At 45.3% G+C, this 19,720-nt stretch overlaps 1 protein-coding gene across 1 annotated transcript in view; it reads left to right on the forward strand.

Annotated features, from left to right (window-relative positions):
* The window catches only part of DNER (delta/notch like EGF repeat containing), a 464,487-nt gene that overhangs the window by 426,845 nt on the left and 17,922 nt on the right, over nucleotides 1-19,720 (forward strand). The window contains 3 exon segments of the mRNA XM_075340935.1: nucleotides 1,573-1,686; nucleotides 3,606-3,719; nucleotides 10,939-11,070. Coding sequence (XP_075197050.1) covers nucleotides 1,573-1,686; nucleotides 3,606-3,719; nucleotides 10,939-11,070 — 360 coding nt within the window.

The raw sequence follows: 19,720 nt of genomic DNA on the forward strand, positions 1-19,720 counted from the left end.
ACCCAGCACCAACAATGAGGAATTAAGCAGATCCTAGAGCGATTTTTTTACTTACTGCTTCATATTGTATGTCTTAAAAACCATCCACAGATTTCACCTTTCTCTATCTACTTTGTGAAGAACTACTATTTATCTAGATTAAGTTAGATTACAAACATATATGAAATAGAGATAAGCTCTGCGGTGTTACCCAGTATTTTCTGCAGATGTCAAGTGGTAGTTGGGCAGAAAATGTAAAATAGGTATACTGTAAGATGAAGAATACATCGTGGAAGATGGTGATCGGCTACATTGTTAATGGCTGATATGTACCACAGAAGTGGTGTGAACCTGGAAGTCCATACTGGTAATTAGATTGCTAAATGCTTTGGTTAAGGCATTTAACAGGGCCAGGTTCATGGGTAGCTGGAGAGATGGGTTGGTCTGGCTACCTACATACCTCGCCCATGAGTGTGTCTGATGTGTCACATGATACTGGTAAAATAGAGTCTGTGTTTCACATGTGGTGACACTGCAGCCAGTATGAAGAGTGCTGGGCAGTGAGAAGAAGCCTCTGCTGGAGGTGTGTGGACTGACAGGAGTCAGTGTAAGGCTGCTTTCACACATCCGGTTTTTGCAATGCGGCACAATCCGGCACTTTGCAGGAAAATCGCAACCGTTTTTTTTTTTGCTGCCGGTTGCGTTTTTCCTGCATAGACTTTAATTAGTGCCGCATTGTGCCGCATGGGCTTGCGCTCCGTCCGTTTTTTGCCGCATGCGTCAGATTTAGCCGATGCGGCGGCCGGATGGAACGTAGCCTGGCACGTTTTTTTGTGCGGCAAAAAAAAACCGCATCGCGCCGCATCCGGCCGATGCGGTGCATTTTCCAATGCATCCCTATGGATGCCGGATGCGGCGCGATGCGGCAAAAACCGCATCCGGCCGCCGCATGTGGTTTTTGCCACTGCGCATGCTCAGTAGCATGCCGCAAGCGGTAAAAACCGGACGGGCTGCATGGAAAAAACTTATGCAAAGGATGCGGTGTTTTCACCGCATCCGTTGCATAGCTTGCACAGCCGGATTGAGCCGCACGGCTCAAGCCGGATGTGTGAAAGCAGCCTACGAGACACAGTCACTGAGGGAGAGTGAAAAGGCTGCTAAACTCTGGATAGAGGTATGAGGCCTCTCTGATAGGACCCACTGGGAGATGAGAGGGCTTGCTTCATCTGAGCGAGGTCAGTGTATAGAGGGCTGCAATGTCCTGGAAAGAATACCTTTGGAGAAGGTAATGGTCTTGGAAGCTGTGTGTGAATACTGGCCAGGGTCAGTGGGATACTAATGTTAAGGACTCCAAACCAATGTGGGTGATACTACAGATATGTGCCTATAAGCCAGCAGAGGTTTTGTGTTTATGTTGCAAGCGCAGATTATGTTAGATAAACTTGCTGGACATTTAAAGAGACAGAGTTGCTGGGGCCACCTTGATGAAACTAGCTAAGTGATTAAGTCCCCAGCAATTCAGTGAGTGAATTGTCACAATACATATGCACTAAACGTTTGCTGTTTTATATGTTCCTTTTGACTGTTTTGTAGGTCGCCATTGTGAGCTGTACAAAGACCCATGTGTGAATATCAGCTGTCAAAATGGAGGCACATGTGAAAGCGAAGGCTTAAATGCTACATGTACTTGTGCCCCTGGATTTATGGGTAAGTAATCACAGACACGGAGTAACACAGTCAGATTTCTGCTGATAGTGAGTGTTGACCAACATAATAACTATATACAGTGTGTCCACCCATATCCTGTCCACCACCATTAACTTGAGAATGGCGGCAGCTATAGGCATAGAAGTGGTGTCCAGGTATAGTAAAGTATCTTTGATGCCCTGGCAGAACCAGGTAGTCACACAGTTTAGCCCCCACACAACAACTTTCCCACACAGGGTTAAAATAGCCAACCTGAAACCCTAGTCACCCCTCTCAGGGAAGGATAGACACACCAGTGGGCGGGACCAGGCGGATGGAGAACGCCCAGCTAGGGGTCTGGAGAGCCCGGGGTGGGAAAACAGGGAGATAAGTCTACAGACGAGTTCGGAGTGGAGTGGAGGAGGCGAACTCAGGCAGTCAAGGCCTGAAGTTCAAGCTGACAGGTGCCAGGGTCAGAGCCCTGACACCTTGGCTAGGTGGCAGACAGTAGCCAGTGCCAGCAGGAGACGGGAAGACAACTGCCGGAGATCCGAAGTGGACCGGGACAGGGTTGTAGCCCGCCATTGCCGGACCGGAGAACCGACCCGTAAACCGTGCACAGAGGGGGTACTTGGACCCTGAAGCCAGGACCGGCACCAACGGCCTAGCTAATTAACCAATTGAGGGCAGGATTTCAGGTCCTGTCCCAACCTAAGTCCCGAAAAGTAGACAACCACCCACATAGAGGGATAGGGCATCCGCCAGGGCCCGGTAGATCCCACGGGTCAGCGTCTGACGGGCTTGGCTCCCAACCAAAGAACCGGAAGCGGACTCCCCATGTTACACATCGGGAAGTCTATCTTAGAGCAACACGAAGTGCAGAGTAGAAAGGCATTGACTACTAGCCCGGGTGTGGGACCTGATACACCCGTCTGCGGAGGCCGGCCACCATCACCTTGGTTTACCAAAAGAACTGTGTGTTTACTGACTCCTTACATCAGTGCAGCTTCGACCAGCACCAGGACAACCGAACTGGAAGTGTGCTGATCCCTGCAACCCAGACAGTTTACAACAAAACCCGTACAATTACGTTCCCTTTTTTTTTCGAAGTGCCCGCGCGACCCCCGGGTCCGGAGAACCCCTCGAGCCATACCGTAGATCCGGATCCGAGCAGCACCGGCTGCTGGCACGGGGAAGCACATATCCATGCGATACGCAATGAAGCCACCTATTGCGCCACCTGGTGGAAAACAACGGAGTTAGCATTTTTATCTCGAAAACGGAACGTGACCAGCATTCAATGTTTTCGGGGGGTCATGGGTTTCATATCATAGCATTTCTGTATGCAAGGTGTCGATTCGTATTGAATTGATGATGCCCTACAACTTTGTAACTCACTTTTTTTCTCTATCTCGTTCCGTTTTCGAGATAAAAATGCTAACTCCATTGTTTTCCACCAGGTGGTGCAATAAGTGATTTCATTGCGTAGCGCATGGCTACTTTACTATACCTAGACACCACTTCTATGTCTATAGCTGCCGCCGTTCTCAAGTTAATGGCAGTGGACAGGATATGGGTGGACACACTGTATACTGTATATAAGTCAGTGTTCGATCAGGCTGCTGTTACATTACCCGAAGCAGGCCAAAATACAGTTTGCATAGTGTCTGTAGCACAGCTGCTCTGTACCTGGGAAGATGTTTTGGCCATAATGATAATTTATAGATCTGCATAAACTGTTATCAACTGATGAACAAGCATTTTACTAAGTTGCCGGCTCAGTGTGTGCCTAGGCCAATCATCAGGAACATTCTTATAAATACTTGCTTGGCGAGTTACTTGCCCGTAAAAGGTATATTGTAGGTATATAAATTTGTGTAATTTATTTTTTCTATTATAGACAGTTTTATACATTGAATGATACATTGATTTTCTTGTAGGTCACCATTGTGAGCTGTATAAAGACCCATGTGTTAATATGAGCTGTCATAATGGAGGAACTTGTGACAGCGAAGGGTTGAACGCTACCTGTGTCTGTGCATCTGGATTTATAGGTGAGTTATTGTTTACAACTATAGGAAGCCAAATAATTTTTTTTTACTATTAAAACTTTTAGATGTACAGTATTGTACAAAAGTTTTAGATAGATGGGGTAAGAATGTTTTTCAAAAATAGGAGTGTTAACACCATGGTTTATTTTTAAAAGTTAACAAAATGCAAAGTGAATGAATGAAAGAGACATTGAAATCAAATCAATATATCATCATTTCATCAATAAATCATACCCATGCACAGCGCTGCTCGCTTTAGTGGTTTGCACTCGTAACTCTCTCGAACTTCAGACCCAAACTTTGCTTTTTTTTGGAAGCCGATTTCCAAACCCGAACCTGAACCTCTATCCTCAAGTGCGCTCATCTCTATTCTTTATCATAGACCCACAACACACATCCGTTTTTTTTGTACGTGTGCGGTACGTATTTGCACGTACCGGAGACACGTACACACGGAGACCCATGTTATTCAATGGTAGATGGCACACACACGTAAAATCACACGGAACGTGTGTCCGTGTGATAAGTACGTGTGTGCGCTTTTCTGCACGGACGACATGTCCGTTTTTGGCCAGCAGCACGCAGGCACGGACCCGCTAAAGTCTATGGGTCCGTGCCTGCACGGACCGCACACGGAGTATGTCCGTGTTCAGCATGTTTCGTGCATGTGCGTTTTTACACTAGCGATCTTATTTTTATTTTTTTTTTAAATTTAAATTCAGTATACTTACCTTTTTTTCTGCTGTTCTCAGTCATACTTACATTGGCGCTCGGTTTTTTTCTTCCCCCGGCTCATACCGCTCCCCAATCACCAGCGCGGCGAGGAACAGCTGTGCAGAGAATACGCGGCAACAATTACTTTGAATATGCCGGCCGCTCATTAATCAATCTCGTATTCCCTGCTTTCCCCACCCACAGAGACCTGTGATTGGTTGCAGTCAGACACGCCCCCCCACACTGAGTGACAGGTGTCTCACTGCACCCAATCACAGCAGCCGGTGGGTGTGTCTATACTGTGCAGTAAAATAAATAAATAATTTAAAAAATCGGCGTGCGGTCCCCCCAATTTTAATACCAGCCAGATAAAGCCATACGGCTGAAGGCTGGTATTCTCAGGATGGGGAGCCCCACATTATGGGGAGCCCCCCAGCCTAACAATATCAGTCAGCAGCCGCCCAGAATTGCCGCATACATTATATGCGACAGTTCTGGGACTGTACCCGGCTCTTCCCGATTTGCCCTGGTGCATTGGCATTCGGTGTAATAAGGAGTTTTTGGCAGCCCATTACTGCCAATAAGTCCTAGATTAATCATGTCAGGCGTCTCCCCGAGATACCTTTTATGATTAATCTGTAAATTACATTAAATAAACACACACACCTGAACAATCCTTTATTAGAAAAAAATACACTAACAAATTGCCTTGTTCACCAATTTTATAAGCCCGAAAAAGCCCTCCATGTCCGGCATAATCCAGGATGGTCCAGCGTCGCATCCAGCTGTGCTGCATGGAGGTGACCGGAGCTACAGAAGACACCGCCGCTCCTGTCAGCTCCACGCAGCTAATGAAGGGAATAGCCCGATCGGGAAGAGTCGGGTACAGTCCCAGAACTGTCACATATAATGTATGCGGCAATTCTGAGCGGCTGCTGACTGATATTGTTAGGCTGGGGGGCTCCCCATAACGTGGGGCTCCTCATCCTGAGAATACCAGCCTTCAGCCATATGGCTTTATCTGGCTGGTATTAAAATTGGGGGGGACCGCACGCCGCTTTTTTTTAATTATTTATTTATTTTACTGCATAGTACAGACACGCCCACCGGCTGCTGTGATTTGGTGCAGTGAGACACCTGTCACTCAGTGTGGGGGGGCGTGTCTGACTGCAACCAATCACAGGCGTCTGTGGGTGGGGAAAGCAGGGAATACGAGATTGATTAATGAGCGGCCGGCATATTCAAAGTAATTGTTGCCGCGTATTCTCTGCACAGCTGTTCCTCGCCGCGCTGGTGATCGGGGAGAGGTAAGTATGAGAGAGGGCTGCTCACTTCAGTCACTCGGGGGATTAGCGGTCACTGGTGAATCCTTCACAGGTGACCGCTAATCAGTACGCGGCACACAGACAGAGCTGCGGCATGACAATGAAGTCGGGTGAAGTTTACCCGAGTTCATTCTCATCGCGCAACTCTGTCTGCTGTCAGCCGACATGTATCAACGACATTGTGCAACACACAAAGGGACATTCCACACGGACATTCCACGTACACATACACGGGCATTTTACACACAAACACGGACATTTTACACGTACACACGGCTCGCATACGCCATCACACGGATGCCATACTTACCGGAGAAACGCCCCAAAAAAACGGAACACGGACCCGAAAAACGGACCGTGTCACACGGACGTTTTTTATGCGGAAGTGTGTTTTAGGCCATAGTGTGTTTGGCGTGTAAGAGGAAGCTCATGCAAAACACAAGGAAATCAAAACTCCTTACACATTGGTGACGTTGGACCCCAGTGCTGCAAAGCCGTGCTAATCACTGAGCCACCGTGATGCCCCTATTTTTCTGCATTGGAGAAATGGAGGACATTTATCCTGACCAAGTCCCCAACTCCACTTACAGAACTGCAACCCCAAACTTGCAAGGACCCTCCACCATGAAAAATAGGAGAAATTCCGGCACCAGGCGTCTCTTCCTTAAAATCTTCAATATTTTATTTGCATGTAAAGAATAAAATATTCATGTCAGGACGCAGCCCCTAAATGCCTGATGTGTTTCGAACAAAGTTCTTAATCATAGGCATATGAACAATACATAAAAACATCCTTATATACCTATTCCATTAGATAAAACTATATACACCTGTGCTTCATTGTAATATACAGTTAGGTCCAGAAATATTTGGACAGTGACACAATTTTCGCGAGTTGGGCTCTGCATGCCACCACATTGGATTTGAAATGAAATCTCTACAACAGAATTCAAGTGCAGATTGTAACGTTTAATTTGAAGGTTTGAACAAAAATATCTGATAGAAATTGTAGGAATTGTACACATTTCTTTACAAATACTCCACATTTTAGGAGGTCAAAAGTAATTGGACAAATAAACCAAACCCAAACAAAATATTTTTATTTTCAATATTTTGTTGCGAATCCTTTGGAGGCAATCACTGCCTTAAGTCTGGAACCCATGGACATCACCAAACGCTGGGTTTCCTCCTTCTTAATGCTTTGCCAGGCCTTTACAGCCGCAGCCTTCAGGTCTTGCGTGTTTGTGGGTCTTTCCGTCTTAAGTCTGGATTTGAGCAAGTGAAATGCATGCTCAATTGGGTTAAGATCTGGTGATTGACTTGGCCATTGCAGAATGTTCCACTTTTTTGCACTCATGAACTCCTGGGTAGCTTTGGCTGTATGCTTGGGGTCATTGTCCATCTGTACTATGAAGCGCCGTCCGATCAACTTTGCGGCATTTGGCTGAATCTGGACTGAAAGTATATCCTGGTACACTTCAGAATTCATCCGGCTACTCTTGTCTGCTGTTATGTCATCAATAAACACAAGTGACCCAGTGCCATTGAAAGCCATGCATGCCCATGCCATCACGTTGCCTCCACCATGTTTTACAGAGGATGTGGTGTGCCTTGGATCATGTGCCGTTCCCTTTCTTCTCCAAACTTTTTTCTTCCCATCATTCTGGTACAGGTTGATCTTTGTCTCATCTGTCCATAGAATACTTTTCCAGAACTGAGCTGGCTTCATGAGGTGTTTTTCAGCAAATTTAACTCTGGCCTGTCTATTTTTGGAATTGATGAATGGTTTGCATCTAGATGTGAACCCTTTGTATTTACTTTCATGGAGTCTTCTCTTTACTGTTGACTTAGAGACAGATACACCTACTTCACTGAGAGTGTTCTGGACTTCAGTTGATGTTGTGAACGGGTTCTTCTTCACCAAAGAAAGTATGCGGCGATCATCCACCACTGTTGTCATCCGTGGACGCCCAGGCCTTTTTGAGTTCCCAAGCTCACCAGTCAATTCCTTTTTTCTCAGAATGTACCCGACTGTTGATTTTGCTACTCCAAGCATGTCTGCTATCTCTCTGAAGGATTTTTTCTTTTTCTTCAGCCTCAGGATGTTCTGCTTCACCTCAATTGAGAGTTCCTTAGACTGCATGTTGTCTGGTCACAGCAACAGCTTCCAAATGCAAAACCACACACCTGTAATCAACCCCAGACCTTTTAACTACTTCATTGACTACAGGTTAACGAGGGAGACGCCTTCAGAGTTAATTGCAGTCCTTAGAGTCCCTTGTCCAATTACTTTTGGTCCCTTGAAAAAGAGGAGGCTATGCATTACAGAGCTATGATTCCTAAACCCTTTCTCCGATTTGGATGTGAAAACTCTCATATTGCAGCTGGGAGTGTGCACTTTCAGCCCATATTATATATAATTGTATTTCTGAACATGTTTTTGTAAACCGCTAAAATAACAAAACTTGTGTCACTGTCCAAATATTTCTGGACCTAACTGTAAATGTGAGACAACCTACCTAAAACTCATGACGCCAATGTGACGCCCGGAGACCAGGGGGTACTCAGATCCGGGCCACGGGGTCACTTCTGTGGGTATCACGGTGGCGTGACCCGGTCTGTGATCCCAGGCTCCACAGTAAAAGGGGATTTGGTAAGGGAGATTGTCCGTGACGCCACCCACGGTTGTGGTGAGGTTGTGACACCACCGCTGCTCTGGACGGGGATCCCGGGAGTGATGGTATGGAGCAGCTAGATGTTAGTTCTCCCCTCCGTGGGTAGGGGGTTGGTTGTCCCGGGGCCCGGTGAGGTAGGTGGATGGGTAGCAGGCGGGTTATGGGGCCTGGTGAGGTGCAGGGTCGCAGGGGCAGCGCTGTGCCGCACGGCATGGGGTACTCACTCAGCCAGTAATCACGACACAGTCCTTGGTAAAACACTCGGCTGGATGGACGGGTGCCCACAGACGGCTGCAGTTGTTGTTTCTCCCCTGACCCAGTTTGGTGGTGTAAGTCCTTTCTTCCACCTCCGTGCACGCTCCTCCTGCGCTCCGGCTTCCAGCTGGCTCCCCGGTTCGGTACCAGTGGGCCACCGCCCAGCCCCGGCTACCTACGGTTCCACCAACTGTCTCCCTGGCTCCCTGCAGACGGCCACTACCGTCTGCCTGACTCTCTGCTGCACGAGGGCCCAAGGCTCCAATCCTAGGCCCCAGTCTGCGTCTGCCTCTCTGCAGACCTCCTCTCTATTCCTCACCTAGGACTTGACTGGGCTTGTTTCCTGCCTCAGGCCAGCTAACTCCTGGGTGGGCGTCTCCATCTCCTGACTCCGCCCACCTGGTGTGTCAGTCTGAGCCCGAGGAAAGGAATCAAGTTTCACTGGGGATGTCTGCTGTGAAACTGCTGGGGGTGGCGGTGTGTGTGTGTTGTTACCTGTGGCCTTTGGCTTGTCCAGGGCGCCACACCAACATAGACTGTCGACCCTCCCTCTACTTAGACTAACAAAATGCATTCTTATATACCAATTATTACTCTCCACCATACTTCACCATTGTTTGCAGACACTCATTATTGGTGAACAAACTGTTCCCCGTTACTGCAAAATATTTCAGAATCTGACTAATCAGTCCAGAGCACCCGCTGCCGTTTTTCTGCACCACAGTTCCTATGTTTTTATGGATATTGAGTCACTTTTCTTGTTTCCATGTGAAAGGTTTGGCATTTTGCTCTCAATTTTTCTATTTAGACCTATTCTGGCCAGACTTCTAACAGTAGATGGCTGTTGCTGGTTAACAGTGGTTGTTGCCGGTTACGAGCTGATTGCACTGCTGGATATCTTCCAGTTTTGATCGGAAGTGTAATGTGTCTTTCATCTATTGTACTACGTTTCCTTAGGCTGCTTTCACACCTCCGGTTTCTGCAATGCGGAATCGCAACCGTTTTTTTTTTGCTGCCAGTTGCGTTTTTTCTGCATAGACTTTAATTAGTGCCGCATTGTGCCGCATGGCCTTACGTTCCATCCGGTTTTTGCCGCATGCGTCAGATTTAGCCGATGCGGCGGCCGGATGGAACGTTGCCTAGCACGGTTTTTCGTGCGGCAAAAAAAACCGCATTGCGCCGCATTCGGCCAATGCGGCGCATTTTTCAATGCATGCCTATGGCGGCCGGATGCGGCGCGATGTGGCAAAAACCGCATCCGGCCGCCATATGCGGTTTTTGCCACTGCGCATGCTCAGTAGCATGCCGCAAGCGGCAAAAACCGGACGGGCCGCAAGGGAAAAACTTATGCAAAGGATGCGGTGTTTTCACCGCATCCGTTGCATAGCTTGCACAGCCGGATTGAGCCGCAGAGCTCAAGCCGGATGTGTGAAAGCAGCCTTAGTCAACCACTGCGTCTATGGTCCTCAACGCTTCCCATTTTTGGTGTTTCTTAAAAGGAGCTTGAAACCCCAGTCTGCTGTGAAATCTTTGCCTGGGACAGACGTTGCTGATGTCGTATACTTATTTCTTTTCCTGTGCCCAATCTTGCCTGGTGTATCATCTGTGGTATAAAACTTTCCTCAATATCAAAATTTGGCTGTTTCTCGCCCGTCTTGAATCCTTTTTTTCAAAGCTGTTTAACTTATTGACTGTGTTATCACTGCCATATGAAATACTATGTCCCAAGAATGACAAAAGTATATTAGGAGTGATACCTTTATAGGCTAACCAGAAAAATTATATTAGCAAGCTTTCAGAGCACACAGGCTCCTTCTTCAGGCAAATTACCAAACGATTGATTTTTCTGGCTAACACGGTACCACAATATTACCCTGTATTACACATCCCCATATGAAAATAATCATTATAACCTGTCTGGTATAATTAGTTACTCACACACCTGACTATAAGCCAACAAAATCCCCGACTTTGTGCAAGTGTATCTAGAAGAAATTATGCTGTTTTGATGTCAAAAGGCAGTCACACCAAATATTGATGTGATTTTGATTTCGATTTTGTTCAGTCACTTATAATTTTGTAAATTGATAAAAGTAAACTATTAACACTTCTATTTTTGAGAGTATTCTTACTTTGTAGCATGTTTTTCCACAACAACCGAAACCTTTTGCACAGTGCTATAAATTTACAGAAACATATATGAACATGCGCTACATGTGTCTTCAATGTGATATTCTTGTTCTTTATTTTCAGGAGAGGAGTGTGAGATTGATGTAAATGAGTGTGACAGTAATCCATGCCACCATGCTGGTACCTGTGTAGACCAACCCAATGGATACATCTGTCACTGTCCTCATGGTTGGGTTGGAGCCAGCTGTGAGATCCGTAAGTATGAAGTATTTAAGGTCAAGTAATTGGTCACAAATATTGCTATAGACCTAAACTCTATTGACACATTAAAAAACTAGAAAACCGCTTAAATGGTTTTGCATACATGTTAATAAATTTTTGGGGTGAAGGGATCATTATAAGGTATAGAAATAAGTATGACCGCTTTAGTCCCAACTGCTCCAGCACCACTGATTGGTTACAGTGGTCAGGTGACTGAATTAGCGTGTTATCTAATTGAAAATAATGAGCTCGTCCATCAATTAGTGGCTGCAGTGATGACATGACACTTGTTCAGGACGTCATTGCTTTCGATCCTAGCAAAGACTTCTGGGATTGAAGTGGTAAGCAACTCTACTTCACTTTATGATGATCTCTTTTTGCTGGCCTATTTTGAAAAGTAAAAATTTTAACCTGCAGTAAGTATTTGATACACTGCCGATTTTGTAAGTTTTCCCACCTACAAATAATAGAGAGGTTAGTAATTTTTATCGAAGTTACACTTCAACTGTAAGAGACAGAATAAAAAAAATCCAGAAAATCACATTAAGAAATTGGCTAAAAGTTAGGAAACAAAGAGTAGACATAAATGGTATATTCTATAAATGGGCTATAGTCAGCAGTGGGGTGCCGCAGGGATCTGTGCTATGACCGATTCTTTTTAATCTCTTTATTAATGACCTTGTGGATGGGATTGATAGTAAAGTGTCAGTCTTTACTGACGACACCAAACTATGTAGGATATTAAAAACTAGAACAAACAAGGACTGCACAGCCAAAATATCAATATAATATTAATTAGCTCGGATGCTCACCCATGCAGTGAAATATATAAGGAACAAGGAGAAAAAGAACTGCACAATTGGGGAGCACAACCGAATGATATTATAAAGGTAGTTTTTATTGTAGCAAAATTACATAAAAGCATTTAAAATTCAAAAAACACATTAGTGACACGGTGTGAGTCTCCCCAACCAACTCTCTACTCTTTTCTACTCTTGGATATTAAAAACTGACCTTGATAGTACAATATTACAAAAAGATCTGGATAAGATGTCAGAATGGACAGACACTTGGCAAATTAGATTTAATGTTGATAAATGTAAAGTAATGCACCTAGAACAGAGTAATCCTATAGCTGCGTATACATTAAATGGAAGTAAACTCGGGACTACAGAAAAGGAGAAGGACTTGGGTATTCTCATTACAAATAAGCTGAACAGCAGCACTTAATGTCAGGCAGCAGCTGCTAAAGCAAACAAGATTTTAGGGTGTATAAAAAGAGAGGTTAGATCCCGTGATCCCAACGTATTGATAACCCTCTATAAATCACTTGTAAAGCCACATCTGGAATATGGGATCCAGTTTTGGGTTCCACATTTTAAAAAGGACATTCAGAAGTTAGAGTCAGTTCAAAAGTGGTTAATTAGACTACTACAAGGAATGAAGGCCACCCCATATGATGAGAGGTTGAAAAAGTTGGATTTGTTTAGCTTAGAAAAAAGATGTCTCAGAGGAGATCTCATTTATATTTATAAATACATGTGTGGTCAATATAAAGGACTGGCAATATAATTCCTTCCAAACACAATACTAAGGACCAGGGGGCATTCACTGTGAGTGGAAGAAAAGCGATTCTAGAAGCTAAATAGGAAAGGGTTCTTTACAGTTAGAGCAGTCAGACTGTGGAATGCCCTACTATAAGAGGTGGTATTGGCAGATACTATAACGGCTTTTAAAAAAGGGCTGGATGATTTCCTCAGTACATACAACATTGTTGGTTATAAATAGAGATGAGCGATGTTCGAGGTTCGCCAATTTCATGTTCGAGTGATTTTGGGGGGTGCTCGAGATCGAACTCTAAAGGCCGCTTTACACGCTGCGATATCGGCTCCGATATCGCTAGCGTGGGTACCCGCCCCCATCTGTTGTGCGACACGGGCAAATCGCTGCCCGTGCCACACAACATCGCCCGGACCCGTCACACTACTTACCTGCCTGGCGACGTCGCTGTGACCGGCGATCCGCCTCCTTTCTAAGGGGGCGGTTCGTTCAGCGTCACAGCTGCGTCACTGAACCGCCGCCCAATAGAAGCGGAGGGGCGGAGATGAGCGGGACGTAACATCCCGCCCACCTCCTTCCTTCCGCATTGTGGCCGGGAGGCAGGTAAGGAGAGGTTCCTCGTTCCTGCGGTGTCACACGGAGCGATGTGTGTTGCCGCAGGAGCGAGGAACAACCTCTTTACTGCTGCAGTAACGATATTTGAGAATGGACCCCCATGTCACCGATGAGCGATTTTGCACGTTTTTGCGACGATGCAAAATCTCTCATCGGTGTCACATGCAACAACATCGCTAATGCGGCCGGATGTGCGTCACAAATTCCGTGACCCCAACGACTCCGCATTAGTGATATCGTAGCGTGTAAAGCCCCCTTTACTCGAACTTTTTGCTAAAAGCTCGACAGTTCGAGTTACGTTCGAGAACGGTTCGATCACCATAAACGTGGCTTTTCACAGTAAGGTTATGTGCACATGTTGCTATCTGCATGCGTCCTGCGTCACCAGCACAATCCCTCTCCCTTTACTACTCACCTATCACGGGCGCATCGCTCCACGTCTGTCACAAATCTGCGGTGTCTTTTCCTCTTTAAAAAATGGCTGCCGCTTCATTAGTCAATTAGTTATTCCGTGCTTTCCTCGCCCACAAGCGCCTATGATTGGTTGCAGTCAGACATGTTCCCAAGCTGATTGACAGCTGTCTCACTGCAACCAATCACAGCCGCCGGCAGGCGGGTCTATATTGTGCAGTAAAATAAATAAATAATAAAAAAAAAAAATGCGGTTTCACCCATATTTGATACCAGCCAGGATAAAGCCACACGGCTGGAGGCTGGTATTGTCAGGATGGAGAGCGCCATGGTATGGGGAGACCTTCAGCCTAACAATATCACCCAGCAGCCGCCCGGAATAGCCGCATCCATTAGATGCGACTGTCCTGGGGGACTCTACCCAGCTCATCCCGAATTGCCCTGGTGCGGTGGCACTCGGGGTAATAATGAGTTTAATCATGCCAGGCGTCTCCCCGAGATACCGTCCATGATTAAACTTAAAGTGAAAGTAAAGAAACACACACACACACCGAAAAATCCTTTATTTGGAATAAAAGACAAAAAAATCACCCTCTTTCACCCCTTTATTAACCCACAAATACCCCTCCAGGTCCGACGTAATCCACACGACACTGTCAGCTCTGCTACAGAACACGAGTGCTCTTAGTTATCAGCTCCATGTAGCAATAAAGTGAATCGCACGGTCAGCACAGACTTCAGCAATGCAGAAGTCAAGATTACCAAATCCGCCTATCATTGTCATTAGAAACAGTAGACTAGTGGATAAAGTGCTTCCATAAGCAGCATGAGGTTGTGAGTTCTATCCCCGGTAAAGAATTTTTTATTTTTTTATTTTTAAATTATAATTATTATCTATTTATAAAGTGAAAGTAAATAAACAAACACTGCGAAAAATCCTTTATTTGGAATAAAAGACAAAAAAACACCCTGTTTCAGCATTTTATTAAAATCCTCCAATACCCCTCCAGGTCCGATGTAATCCACACGACACTGTCAGCTCTGCTACAGAACACGAGTGCTCTATCAGCTCCACGTAGCAATCAAGTGAATCGTGTGGTCAGCTGAGACTTCAGCAATCCAGACTTCAAGATTACCAAATTATTGCCTATCTTTATCATAAGAGGAAGTAGCTGAATGGATAGAGTGCTCGCATGAGGGCATGAGGTCTAGTCCTGGTAAAGAATTTCTTTTTTTTTTTTTTTATTAATTTTAATTATATTTATAATATATTTATAATTATAATTTAATTATGCACTGAGGGGAGGAGCCGGACATCAGCTGTGAGGTCTCTCTCTCTATCTCTCCTTTTTCTCTCTCTCTCCTTTCTCTCTCCTTTCTTTCTCTCCTTTCTCTCTCCTTTCTTTCTCTTCTTTCTCTTCCTTCTCCTCTTTCTCTCTCTCTCTTCTTTCTCTCTCTCTTCTTTCTCTCTTTCTATCTCTCTCTTCCTTCTCTCTCTTCTTTCTCTTTCTCTCTCTCTTCTTTCTCTCTTTATCTCTCTTCTTTCTCTCTTTCTCTCTCTCTTCTTTCTCTCTTTCTCTCTCTCTTCTTTCTCTCTCTCTCTTTCTCAGACCTGGCGATGATCAGCTGATGCGGTCACCTGACGGCATCAGCTGACACTATAAGTCGAGCGGTGATGCCGGCTTTTTACCACTCGGCCGGCTAAACTATCAGCTGATGCCGTTGGACAGGAGTCTGCAATGAAGTGTGTAGTTTGTTGGGGTTTTTTTTGCACTGATGCATCAGCTGATTGTATAAAAGCCGTTTATACAATCAGCTGCTGTGTCATGTGATTCAGGCCCTTGAACCTTACACATCATCTGATCGCTTTGCCTTCCAGCAAACCGATCAGATGATATTGGATAAGGATTGGACGGCGCGGGACCCTTGACCCAGGATTACTGCGGAGGGGGGTTCTTTAAATCAATAAAGATGGAGTCACTAATTGTGTTGTGTTTTATTTATAATAAAAATATTTTTATGTGTGTTGTGTTTTTTTTTTTTATCGGTACTAGAAATTCATGGTGGAGGAAGCTTGAACTAGATGGACCTAGGTCTTTTTTCAACCTAAGTAACTATGTAACTATGTAACTATGGTGGCCATGTCTAATATTGGCGTGACACCAGGAACTTAGGGCCAGTTGATAATATACAGCTAGCCCCAACCCCATTATTACCCAGCGAGCCACCCGTCACCAGGGCAGCTGGAAGAATTGGATACAGCGCCAGAAGATGGCACTTCTATGAAAGCGCCCTTTTCTGGGGCGGCTGCGGAGCAGAGGGGCCCAGAAAGCTCAGGCCAACCTGTGCTGTGGATTCCAATCCCCAGCTGCCTAGTTGTACCTGGCTGGACACAAAAATATGGCGAAGCCCACGCATTTGTTTTTTAATTATTTCATATAATAAGTGAAATAATTAAAAAAAACGGGGTTCTCTATATTTTTTGTTCCCAGCCGGGTACAAATAGGCAGCTGGTGGTTGGGGGCAGCCCATAGGTGCCTGCTGTACCTGGCTAGCATACAAAAATATGGTAAAGCCCACGTCATTTGTTTTTTAATTATTTCATGAAATTCATGAAATAATTAATAAAAAAAGGGTTTCCCTATATTTTTGGTTCCCAGCCGGGTACAAATAGGCAGCTGGGGGTTGGGGGCAGCCCGTAGCTGCCTGCTGTACCTGGCTAGCATACAAAAACATGGCAAAGCCCACATAATTTTTTTTGGGGGGGGGCAAAAAACTCCTGCATACAGTCCTGGATGGAGTATGCTGAGCCTTGTAGTTCTGCAGCTGCTGTCTGTCTGTATGGAGGACAGCAGACAGCAGCTGCAGAACGACAAGGCTCAGCATGCTCCATTCACTAGTGTATGCAGGAGAGCAGACAGCAGCTGCAGAACTACAAGGCTCAGCATACTCCATCCAGGGCTGTATGCAGGAGGTTTTTGCCCATCAAACAAATGACATGAGCTTCGCCATATTTTTGTATGCTAGCCAGGTACAGCAGGCAGGTACGGCTGCCCCCAACCCCCTGCTGCCTATTTGTACCCGTCTGGGAACAAAAAAATAGGGAAGCCCTTTTTTTTAATTATTTCATGAATTTCATGAAATAATTAAAAAAAAAAATCGACATGAGCTTCGCCCCATTTTTGTGTCCATCCAGGTACAGCTAGGCAGCTGGGGATTGGAATCCGCAGCACAGGTTAGCCCGAGCTTTCTGGGCCCCTCTGCTGCGAATTGTAATCCGCAGCCGCCCCAGAAAATGGCGCTTTCATAGAAGCGCCATCATCTGGCGCTGTATTCAACTCTTCCAACAGCCCTGGAGCCGGGTGGCTTGCTGGGTAATTATGAGTTAATACTAGCTTTGTTTTACTAGCTAGTATTAAGTCAGAGATGTCAGGCAAGTTTGACCCAGCCATTAAGAATCTCCAATAAAGGGTTAAAAAAAAAGACACCACAAAGAGAAAAAATACTTTAATAGAAATAAATACACAGACACACTTAGAGACTTCATGTTTATTACTCCCTCTTATCCCTCCACGATCCTGGTCTTCTGTCTTCTTTCTCCTTCAACCCATGCAGCGCTGCTACATCAGCAGCGCTGCATGGGAGGAAGATGCTGCTGTTCCTGTGCAGTCTTTTCACTCCGTGAGTGACCAGAAGCTGCTGCCTGTAAGCGGTGATGTCAGGGGACGCAGAACGGGGATTCGATCGTGTGTCAGGGCATGTCGCTGGTACACGGAGATACACAAACGATCACCGCGTACTGGAGAGATGCACTGACAGGTCCTAGCATGACATCAAAGCCATGTGACAAGTCTGTAGCCAATGAGATAATAGACACGTGACTGGTCACATGGCTATTTTGACGTCACGATAGGTCCTATGCTGGTGCTGGTTACCGGGAGGACGTAGCGATTATCAGAAGGAAAAGCGTCGGGAGACAGAGTGCAGGACGCATCGCGGGGACTGGTAAGTGTTATGGCAATGTTTATGAACTGTATGTGTACATTTATAATGTGTTTCTATGTGTTTGTGATTGCCTCCCATTGGTTTCAATGGGGTTCGAGAGGTTCGTCGAACGGCTCGCTGAACCGAACTCGAACGCGGCCTCCGTTTAACTAACACGAGCCTCTAGAGGTTCGCTCATCTCTAGTTATAAATGACTTAATGATAAAATGTACAGTGCCTACAAGTAGTATTCAACCCCCTGCAGATTTAGCAGGTTTACACATTCGGAATTAACTTGGCATTGTGACGTTTGGACTGTAGATCAGCCTGAAAGTGTGAAATGCACTGCAGCAAAAAAGAATGTTATTTCTTTTTTTATTATATTTTTTTTTAAATTGTGAAAAGTTTATTCAGAGGGTCATTTATTATTCAACCCCTCAAACCACCAGAATTGTGTTTGGTTCCCCTAAAGTATTAAGAAGTATTTCAGGCACAAAGAACAATGAGCTTCACATGTTTGGATTAATTATCTCTTTTTCCAGCCTTTTCTGACTAATTAAGACCCTCCCCAAACTTGTGAACAGCACTCATACATGGTCAACATGGGAAAGACAAAGGAGCATTCCAAGGCCATCAGAGACAAGATCGTGGAGGGTCACAAGGCTGGCAAGGGGTACAAAACCCTTTCCAAGGAGTTGGGCCTACCTGTCTCCACTGTTGGGAGCATCATCCGGAAGTGGAAGGCTTATGGAACTACTGTTAGCCTTCCACAGCCTGGACAGCCTTTGAAAGTTTCCTCCCGTGCCGAGGCCAGGCTTGTCCGAAGAGTCAAGGCTAACCCAAGGACAACAAGGAATGAGCTCCGGAAAGATCTCATGGCAGTGGGGACATTGGTTTCAGTCAATACCATAAGTAACGTACTCCACTGCAATGGTCTCCGTTCCAGATGAGCCCGTAAGGTACCTTTACTTTCAAAGTGTCATGTCAAGGCTCGTCTACAGTTTGCTCATGATCACTTGAAGGACTCTGAGACAGACTGGTTCAAGGTTCTCTGGTCTGATGAGACCAAGATCGAGATCTTTGGTGCCAACCACACACGTGACGTTTGGAGACTGGATGGCACTGCATACGACCCCAAGAATACCATCCCTACAGTCAAGCATGGTGGTGGCAGCATCATGCTGTAGGGCTGTTTCTCAGCCAAGGGGCCTGGCCATCTGGTCTGCATCCATGGGAAGATGGATAGCACGGCCTACCTTGAGATTTTGGCCAAGAACCTCCGCTCCTCCATCAAGGATCTTAAGATGGGTCGTCATTTCATCTTCCAACAAGACAACGACCCAAAGCACACAGCCAAGAAAACCAAGACCTGGTTCAAGAGGGAAAAAATCAAGGTGTTGCAGTAGCCTAGTCAGTCTCCTGACCTTAACCCAATTGAAAACTTGTGGAAGCAGCTCAAGATTAAAGTCCACATGAGACACCCAAAGAACCTAGATAACTTGGAGAAGATCTGCATGGAGGAGTGGGCCAAGATAACTCCAGAGACCTGTGCCGGCCTGATCAGGTCTTATAAACGACGATTATTAGCTGTAATTGCAAACAAGGGTTATTCCACAAAATATTAAACCTAGGGGTTGAATAATAATTGACCCACACTTTTATGTTGAAAATTTATTAAAATTTAACTGAGCAACATAACTTGTTGGTTTGTAAGATTTATGCATCTGTTAATAAATCCTACTCTTGTTTGAAGTTTGCAGGCTCTAACTTATTTGCATCTTATCAAACCTGCTAAATCTGCAGGGGGTTGAATACTACTTGTAGGCACTGTATAATTGGTGGAGGAAGGTTGAACTAGATGAACCTAGGTCTTTTTTCAACCTATGTAACATTGTATGAATTTAAATAATTAGCATTTAATTGCATGAAATAAGTATTTGCTACAGTAGTAAAACAGAACTTAATATTTGGTAAAGAAATATTTGTATACAATTACAGAGGTCAGATGTTTTCTGTGTTTCTTGACCAAGTTTGCACACACTGCAGCAGGGATATTGTCCCACTCCTCCATACA

The sequence above is a fragment of the Anomaloglossus baeobatrachus genome, chromosome 3, assembly GCF_048569485.1.
Source record: "Anomaloglossus baeobatrachus isolate aAnoBae1 chromosome 3, aAnoBae1.hap1, whole genome shotgun sequence".
Taxonomy (NCBI): domain Eukaryota; kingdom Metazoa; phylum Chordata; class Amphibia; order Anura; family Aromobatidae; genus Anomaloglossus; species Anomaloglossus baeobatrachus.